Source organism: Gossypium hirsutum, chromosome A05 (assembly GCF_007990345.1).
Source record: "Gossypium hirsutum isolate 1008001.06 chromosome A05, Gossypium_hirsutum_v2.1, whole genome shotgun sequence".
NCBI classification, from domain to species: Eukaryota; Viridiplantae; Streptophyta; class Magnoliopsida; order Malvales; family Malvaceae; genus Gossypium; species Gossypium hirsutum.
In genome coordinates this window covers 48,809,193-48,819,617 of record NC_053428.1, presented here as the reverse complement: position 1 = coordinate 48,819,617, position 10,425 = coordinate 48,809,193, and the positions used below count along the sequence as shown (strand labels likewise).

The window sequence follows — 10,425 nt, the reverse complement described above, 5'->3', positions numbered from 1 at the left end:
GAAATCCTTGAATTGGGATAACACGCTAGACTAGGAAATTATTTTAGTAATATTTGTAATCGAATTCCCTATGTATTATAGCTGAAATTCTTCAATGTTTATAATTATGTATTGTATTATGAAGTCTTGTAAGTAAGTAGTTCAAATCAATTGTAATTTTTGTAAATAGAGTTAAGTTTCTTATGTATTAGAGGTTGTAGCACCCAAGATTCAGATATGGTTCATTGGATTGGGTTTGGGGTGTTATAGTGTTAACATTGTATTTATTTTGGAAAATAGAGTTTTCTTTTATATTAAGATCAAGTGCAATAATTTTTGGGTAATGTAATCTTTTTGGTTCTTTCCAAGCCATTTTGTTAATTTTTTATTCATCTAACTGGTCAGATGCAGATTGGGAAGATTGGTATAATGTGTTAACTGAGTCTTGAGCTTGCATTAGGGTATCTTGGGCTACTTATTCATACTTGCAACCTTCCAAATCATCAAGACTTTTTTATTTCTGTTAAGAAATGATTTTGGAGTTTTTGGAAAGACTTTAGTATTTCATATGGTGTAAATATTGATTCTTTAAAATATTTTTCAAAAATTTCTTTTATCGATTCTTTCCTAATTAGTTGGCTTTCTACCAAATTTTCAATATAATCGAATTGCTTTCCTATTGTATGAAGACTAAGATTGGAATAGTTATTTTGTTCTACTAACATTTTAATATCTTTTGATGAGATTTGTTCTTCTACATGAGGAGCTCTCCTTCTTAAAGGGCTTCATTTTATTCCACCATTTTTATGAAGATATTGAACCTTCGTTAAAAGGGGTGTTGGAAAAAATCCGGTTTGAAAATGGTTTTCTTTCATAATGGAAAATAAAAATTTTGAAAACCAATCTGATTTGTGATATTTTAGCAATAAACCCTATACTGAAATCGTACCTGTGATTTTGGATAAACGAATGAATATTGTCTCCAGCTTTCAACCAAACGGTCTTCTCCGCTATTCTTGTTCCACAAATAGCCTTGAGCGTGAGCTCGATCAAATCGAATCAAACACATAAACTAGAAATAATTTTCTTTTCTTTTGGGGTGAAAACAAACATTCCACTATTTTTATGAGATTTAGTCTACTAACATTTTAATATCTTTTGATGAGATTTGTTCTCCTACATGAGGAGCTCTCCTTCTTAAAGGGCTTGACTTCATTCCACTAATTTTATGAAGATATTGAACCTTCGTTAAAAGGGATGTTGGAAAAAATTCGGTTTGAAAATGGTTTTCTTGCACAATGAAAAATAAAAATTTTGAAAACCAATCTGATTTGTGATATTTATAGCAATAAATCCTATGCTGAAATCATACCAGTGATTTTGGATAGACAAATCCATGTCATCCCCGGCTTTCAACCAAACGGTCTTCTCCGCTATTCTTGTTCCACAAATAGCCTTGAATGTAAGCTCGATCAAATTGAATCAATCACATAAACTAGAAATAATTTTCTATTCTTTTGGGTTGAAAACAAACATTCTCTTCTCAAATAGAAACCAACAGAATTGTTATTCCAAAAAATATATTTAATTCTTATAAAATAAAAGACTCTCTATTTTCAGGTAGAATAACGATATCTTAAAATTATGTAAATAGCCCTACTGGTGCCATCTGTTTAAAAGAAGAGAAGGTAGAACCTTTGTTAAATTATAGAAATTTATTTCCAACAGAAAAACACTCTCTACTTAGATTAGGATTAGGGTGGGCGGTACACCCCTAGGATTCCTACTAGGGTTGCTACCCCTTCAAATTCCATGAAAGAATTTTGGGCCTATCTCATATAGGGTCCAATTACAAATATTTCTTGGGCTTTTTGACCTAATACTTTGTAATTTGATTCAACCCGATTTTGTTTTTCAATATCCCAAAATAAACTTCAATATTAAATAATTTTCTCATCTCAATTTTACCTTGATAAAATTATGACGATTTTACTTATGATAAAATTTCTTAGAAAATATATTTAATATTTCACCATTCAACTTGTTCACTATGATCGTATGGTTTATTTTCATTTTTGGGCTTTAAAATAACTCAAAAACACAAACTTAATCTTTTGATCATTTTTGAGAATTCATTGTTCATTTCTAAATGAATTCATTGCTCATTTTCATTTACATTTTGAGAAAACCACTTTCATTTTCTAAATGTTATCCATTTCTCCATTTCTATTCATTATGTTCATTTTGATTCAACACGCAATTCATTTCTGGTTTCAACGAGCTAGCATACAGATCGATTGGACATATGCAATTGAGACTCAAATGATTTATAAGCAAGTTCCAACTTTTCATCTATTAATTATAAACTCATTTAGTCACGAGGTCATTCCACTATAATATCGTGATTGAGTTCTCCCTAACGGCCTACCATTACGAAAGTAGCTCAATTAGTGCTTGTTCAATGACTTTGTCATAAGTGTGTTACCCTCATAGAATATCTTTAATATTTTTGCGATACTATTCATTCTCCCAATATGATCCAATTTTATCTCATGGTAATCATTACATCTTCCTTCATGAAAAGTCAACCACTATCAAATAATGATCAAGCCATCCATCAAAAAGACGAACGACCTATGATCACGTTTACTTTTCATCAACCATGTAATGCCAACAAGAGGATATCATTTACCCACATTTTGGGCTATGAATTCAACTGTTGTGAATGGCATTACATACTGTAGAAGTCGTACACCCAACGCACTAGCTTTCGGTTCCTTATCTATTCGAACTCAAGCTTTTACTTACATCAAAGTGTACGAGTCACTTATACATAATCCATCATCCACTCAGGATTTAGGTATGCCACACTATGAATATAACAAGTTAATAACCCCACAAACAGATTAAGGATATATTCTTCTGGGGTCCAATTTGATGTGTTGTCAGACTAGTCAGTCACATCTATGTCTCTATCTTTTGGGAGTCATCTACTCCAATACCCAAGATAAGCATCTCTCCAATTGGACTTGATAGACGACATATTTATCTTTCAATCGATTTGCTCATTTCCAATTAGACTAAGAACATGTTTAGGTTCATCTACTAATATAAGTTGTCTTTTCATATTACAATCCGACCACGTAATACCGCTTAGTATTAGTTTAAACATTAGACAACCAATGAGCAACATTTGCTTCCATTTTGCTTCACAGGCAAAAATAATATGAGAATAATATGAAAAGTATTAATTTAGTTCATTAATAATTTTATTAACCAATCTATTCGAAAAATTACAAGTGTACTTAGACGAAAATACTGCATTTAGGGCACCAGATCCAATAGTTGAGATTCAACTTCTCCTCTATTTGATTGTCATCTAGTATTAATTTTGATTGTATTGATAGATTCCCAAAAATATTCTTCAAACCATTCAAAAAAATTTAAATGAATTTTATGAATGTTCATAAATTTGTAATACTTTTGGAAAATGCCTTCTTTCTCATTATCATACTTTTTAATCTTTTTTTTAATTCTTGTTAGAATAGAAGTGCTTTCTACAATATTATTTATTGATCTCAAAATATTTTTCTAGTACAAAAATTTCTAAATTTTCTTCTAGTCTGGCATTATTAGTCATTGATGAGTATGTTGGAGACAATTAAGTGAATTTTGGGGACTCTCTTCCTGTCTGGCATAAATAGGTTGGGCTATATTTAAAGAATTATCTATTCCTTGTAAATTGGTTCTAAATGTTGTTGGGATGGAAGCGATAGAGGTTTTAGCAGTCCTAAATTTGTTCTTTGTGTTTCAGGATTTGATTCTTCTTCTATCTGTAACTGTTTAAAGGTTGTACTTGTACTTTGTACTTCAAAAGAATGCCTTCGGGGTATTCTAGGTGACCTATTAAATATTAATTCAGCCATGCCATCTAGGTGTTGAGAAATTTCACTTAATGAAGTGTTTCTAATAGGGGTTGGGGCAACAAGATCTGTAGCACCTTCTAGCCTCCACTTGGTAGGGAGATTGATTTCATGCCATTGTATTATTTTTTGAATTATGGCATGGGATCTTGCGGTGTCTGTTTCTATTAAAACAATTTTTTCCTTTTGGTCTTTGGATTAAAACCTTGGTGTTACAGAATACATGGCTTTGAAATGGAGCCGATAGACTAACATTAACACTTCAAATCTAGGATGCATTTTGTAATTATGAGTATGAATTTGAATGGTTAAAGATTTTAAAATATTTTTATCATTTAATGAAACCATAAAATTTAGGAAGCAATTAAAGTGTATTGTGCCAGTACATAGTTTTGTTTCAACTGTTCCTAGTAAAGAATTATAAAACATTACGTGTCTTTGGTTCCTTAAGACAATTAGAATTGAAGTGCTTTTAGTGACATTAATTATAATTTTGTTTTTTAAGTTTATCAATAATAACCCTATTTAATAATTGGATAGTGTCATATTCGTTTTAGATAGGTAAACTTTTTTTCTTTTGTTTTTATAACATAACTACAAAAGACATTTAAAGTTTTGAATGTTGTTTTTTTTTCTTATATATATATAAATTTGGCTTGTTGGAACTCTTGGAAGAGTCCAATTATCACACTTTCAGGGAACATTTTCATAATATTCTTGTTGTTCATTGATAGTGTTATTAGAGGTTTGATCAGATTATTGGAAATTATTGGAGGTAAAGCTTGTAGAAGAGTTGGTTCTCCTAAGGAAAGAGACCATCTCTTTGTTTTCATATTTCCTATAGGGGTTCAACTATCAAAATTTTTGGATTAATAAAATTGCCTATAGAGATAATATGTCCTTTACACACCTAACTCATGGTTACATGGATTGTGTATCAATACTCAGCAAAAATAATAATACATTAATAAAGACAGTTAAATCAAAACTAGAAACCTTGACATTTAAATACCTTTTTAGAATTTTATAATTATATATTTTAGAATTTTGTAATAAAATTATTTCAGAAACTTTTTAAAAATGTTTACAATTTTTTATGATTTTTACAATTTTTTTATTTTTTTAATAAATATGATTAATTTCAACTAATTTCTTTTCAATTATCATATATACTTTTGTAAATTTTGTTTTTATATTTTGTATGTTTTTTTGGATTATATATATTTCTAAACTATATATATTTATTTTTTTCTATTCTTTTTCATTTTTAATGTGTATATACATCTACTGAAAGAAAATATTTGTTTTACATAGTGACACCATGTAGCACTTTGTGATTGGTTATAAGAATTCTTTTTAACGTCTAAAAATTAGACTAAAAAAATATAATGGAGGCATATTTTAAGTATCAAATTAGGACCAAAAAAATTTAGACACCAAATTAAAAAATATATATATTTTAAAGATCAAATAATAAATTAAACCAAAATTATAGTGTTCGAAATTTATGAATTTATGAATATACTAAACCTATAGATAATGGAGTTCTTTGGAATATGATTTTAGATTCCGTTCGTATCGAATGAAACATTCTTTTATTTGAAACCTGCAAAACCTCAACATCTCAGGTTGGAGTCTCACATATCATATATCATAATATTAATAAATTTAAATACTATCTAAATGCATATTTTTTTAATATGTTTAACATTATACTAAAGATTTAAATATGCAACCAAAAGTTTCTATTGCAGTTTTCAAAAAATAGATTTTCCCTTCAAAACGATAAGTTGGTTATAGCGACCAAGAATGTCTCGACATTCAACGTTTCCTTGTGTAGTCAGTTCTGATACTACCTGTAAACTGATTCTTGCCGAATTTCTAACCATGTGACTCGTGCCCATAATTTAAGATTTCCACAGTCTTGCAATCTGAAAAGCCCGACTCGAATCAATGGCCTCAACCATGTGGGTCATTTAAATTCAATCACTATATCCCTTGACGGAATCCAACTAACCGTTTCCCACCTAGACACACCAATTTGTTTGCAAGAATTCGAATACAGTACAATTGACTCGACTTCCTAACTATACACCAAACAATTCCAACTCAACGCGCACTTATTGAATTGAAACTGAGTTGACTTTAAGAAACAAATTTATATTATCCCATATACTGAAGAGATAGCGAATACTGTGTTGAAAAGTTTTTAGCGTGAGTTTATATCTCACGATTGTTTTGTCGAAGCGATAACTGGGCTAAAACTAAAAGGGAACTAATTGAGCATGAAATTAATCATGCTAGTTGGCGTATAGAAATGATTTTTAATGGAAATGGTGCTAAGTGGAAAGAGGAAGAGATTTGAGAAGCAATTTACTCAAAGTGTTGAAATGGAAAAAAGAATGGCAGAATGTCAAAACTTCAGTGACGTAGAAAGGGAGAAAAGAAAAGAATTATTTTATTCTCAAACCAAATGTGTACTCAAGCACGTAACTCAAAGGCCACTAGCACTAAGTATTTATATACCTTCCTTATGCTAAATTTAGCAAGATTTCTTTTAAAAAATATAAATTAAATATTAAATTTAAACTATTTATATAATGTTGACAATTTCAAAAATCTGATTTTAACCTGTCAACTACTAATTCTTCAATTTGGCCCTCCTCTTTGTTTTTCGCTCTAATTTAGCCTATTTTGTTTGATTTTGAATTTCGGCATTCCAATTTCATCCCTGATAAGAAAAAACACAAGTTTAATAGCATCTTGTTCGAAAAGTAGTCAAAAATAAATATATTAAAAGCACAAATTTAACTTGCTATCAGCCAAATTTTGAATTAAGCAAAAATTATACTATGCAAAATTTATGAATTTATGAATATATTAAACCTATAAAAAATGGAGTTCTTTAGAATATGATTTTAGATTCCTTTCACATCGAATGTAACATTATTTTATTTGAAACATAAACGTTGCAGGTAGAAGTATTACATTTCGTATATCATAATATTAATAAATTTAAATATTATTTAAATGTATATCTTTAAAATGATACTAAAAATTTAAATGTGAGATCATTCGATTAGATTCTTTAAAAAATCATAGTACTGCAAATTAACGGTATCCATTTCTAAAACGAGCAGAACTGTTACCTCCTAGAAATGGTGTCTCAGCTTGTTAAGAAAAAGATTTCTGGCAATTCAATTACAATCGCCGGTTTTACATATCTATTTGCCTTTTACCATAATGAGTATTCACAATACATCTGATTTGGGAAAACAATTACAAATAATCGGGTAAAAAGGAAAAAAAAAATCCAGTTTGGGTTCAAAGTGCAATCAAATGCAGCACATCCTGCCTATGCCTCTATGCCTCTATGCCTCTATGCCTATGCCTATGCCTCTCTGACTCTTCCTAAACCACCCATTTCAAACATGGACATGAAGATATATAACCTTTCAAACACATGAAAAAAATCTGAATATATCCATGTTGAATATATACTTGAATCTAAAAAATCCCATCACAGTTCCAACCTGATCCTGGTGTTTGGATCCCAGCTCTCAGGATAATTGAATAGCAAGGAATTAATGGAAGATATAGGAATTGAACTGGGATGTATATACACGCTACTCAAGAAGCTTGTTACAGGTGCCCGCACCGACAGCCGCTGCGAGATGCCATGCGGAATGAAGGAAAGGTGTCCCGGGAAACATATCATCTGCAATGAAAAGAGCACCTCCCAACAGTGATGACATCTTATGCACGTTGTGTGCTTTCCTTAATTCTGGATCTTTTATTGCTCTTTTCGCAAATGCTACCTGTAATGGATTATGGATGAAAGAGAGTTTTCAGTAAAATAACAGTTTCAGCCCACAAGTTTGATCAAATTGTATTGTTAAGCTGAAGCATTCAGCCAACATCAGGTATAATGGGTTCTAACTATACATCATGAATTGATATGTATTCCAAAAAGAAAATTATATATTTTGGTGGTTTTCATGTCCGTTGTACGGTTTGTGGCCGCCAAAATAATATATATTACATTTATTTTTTAATACATTTGAAGTTGGGATATAAATTGGGATAATAAAATATTTTTAAAATTTAAAATTTAATTATATTAATAAAAATATCAATATATATAAAAAAAAAATTGTTATGTCCATCTCTGAGTTTTATAGGTTTTAATTAAATAGAATAAATTGCAACAAGTTTTTCTCAAGAAATTTAATCAGAGCTAGTTACCTCCATCATTCCAGTGTGAATAGCCGAAACCATTAAAGGCTGAACTGGTAGAAGTAAAGCCGTAGCTGCCATTAGTAACTTTGGGTTCTCATTCCGAATAGCTCTTGATAAACACTGTAAAAATAATACAGTTATAAAATTTAGAATTTGAAATAGAAAACGAAGCACCTATGCAACTTGTACGTTAAATAAATGAATATTCTTAATCAAGTCTGCAAATGGCGCATAACAAAAATGCTTAAAAATTCCAAGTTACTTGGAATACAAGCATATTTAAACTTACCACAGTGGCAGTGGCTATCATTGTATAGTCGGCCCACCTTAAGTATTTCCTCAGCTTTCCTCTAGAAGAATGATACAAAGTAGAGGCAACTCCAACTCCAATAAGTGAATTAGCATACAGCTTAGTATTAAAATTTCTCCTGCATCCATGTAAACACAGTTTTTATTAAAACATATTATTTAGACTCGGATCTATGCCTGACATGGATATATTCTTTTTCTTTTTCTAAAATGTTTTCTTGGAAAAATCATATCCTCACACCCATATGGTGATACCCATGGTTGAACAACCAACCAGTTAGACCTCCAATTTCAGGTTCAACCCGGATATTCAACTATCAAGAAAAAGTAGAAAACATAAATTAATAATAAAAGATGATTTCATAAAAAGTATAGAAGAATAAGAAACATATATTTATAAAAAAAAAAAGAAAAAAAAAGGAAAAAAAGAATCTACGATGAAAATGAACTGAAACATAATAAAAAAGCCAAATTCTTTTGTTGAAAAATATCCCAAATTAATAAAGCCAGAAAATCCGGTTAGTACCCATTTTTTCCAATTCCCAGTTTTCGATTTTTTACTGATTCTGTGCTGTTCACTAATTTTCTGGTTTAATTTATATGGTTGAATTGCCGGACTAATCGCTTCCCGATCAACCCATTGAATCAATCTGGTCCCTTTTTTCAACCATGCCCGTATCTCGAAGTATATCGGACATAGATATCAAACACAGATGCTTTAAAGAGGACTGTAGAAGCAAATTAAATAGATTGGTATCTTTTTTAAGAAGCAAATTAATAGATTGGTAGATTGATATCCTTTTTATGATGCAAATTAGAGAGAATATTACCTAGGGGCCTGGATCCCAAGAGCAATAAAGGGGAGTGATGTCAACACATTGGCAACTGTCTCCACAAGATTCTGGTCCCGTAACAAATTTTTCAAAGATTAGCATAGGCAAAGAATCTTAGATAGCAAAATTGAGAGCCAAGACATACACTCTTAAACTGTTTTTCTCGAATTTAAGTATGAGGGTCAGAAACGGTATGTGTCTAAGAAAAGCATATTAGATTTTTTCTAAGTTTTTTCTTGTATTTGGAGGCTCCTTGAAAGGATCATAGCCCTATAGCCATGTCCAAAAACAAGTCAGTCACAATTACTTCGAGAAAAATGAATGTCATTAGTACTTATTGCCATACCTTGCATACAACATCTTACAGGCCTTAAACAAGCTGGTCTCTGTTGCCATACCCTGAAAAACAGGTTTAAGCAAGTATATTATATTGAAATCACAGGCAAAACTAGTGCATTCACGAGGCTTTCTAGAAATAAATTGATAAGATAAGATTTAAACAGATCAACACTAATAGATATTTATTGCTTTAACTTACTGCATCAATAGTGGTTGATTTGCTGTAATGAATGATTTATCATGACTGGATTGGAAATCCCCTTGTTGGTTAATCTCCTCTAATGCAGATTGTGAATGAGGAAACACTTGCACCCCATGCAAACCCTCTAAGGCTTTACTATGTCTTAGTGCATTGGGACTCATGATCCTCGAAAGAAAGCGAAAAAAGTTTTAGCTGCCAGCAAAAACTTGCTGGCAATGGTTGGAAGAAGAGCGTAAGGTGCAATTTTTGTGCTAACCTGTGTACAAAGAAGCAATGTTGGGATCAAGTGCTAATATATGACACTCTTCATTTTTCTTTAAGTACTTATGTTTGATACTCTTACGCTAATTTGGGTATGCGTATAGGAATAGTACCCTCCAAATAATGGAAAAATTAGAAAAAAATTAAAGCATATCCGATCTGACACTCACAACAAGTCCGAGTAACATAGATATATATTGAATTCATGTTCAACAAGTTAAGCATATAATAAGGCTTCTAATAACACCAATTTGAAGAATTAGAATTGTCCTATGAATTAATGGGAGGTATAGTTTGATAGATATTAGTTTATTGAACGCCAAAAGAAGATCAGTTATAA

General features: G+C 30.8%; 1 protein-coding gene across 1 annotated transcript; it reads right to left on the bottom strand.

Moving 5' to 3' along the window:
• Nucleotides 1–7,098: 7,098 nt before the first annotated feature.
• On the bottom strand, nucleotides 7,099–9,985 carry LOC107960996 (uncharacterized). Its single transcript, XM_016897240.2, has 6 exons — nucleotides 9,822–9,985; nucleotides 9,649–9,682; nucleotides 9,281–9,351; nucleotides 8,431–8,569; nucleotides 8,148–8,261; nucleotides 7,099–7,720 (listed from the first exon to the last, which is right to left on the bottom strand). The coding sequence occupies exons 1-6, from the start codon at nucleotides 9,983–9,985 to the stop codon at nucleotides 7,529–7,531; spliced, it is 714 nt and encodes a 237-aa protein (XP_016752729.1). The 3' UTR covers nucleotides 7,099–7,528.
• Between the last annotated feature and the right edge of the window lie 440 nt (nucleotides 9,986–10,425).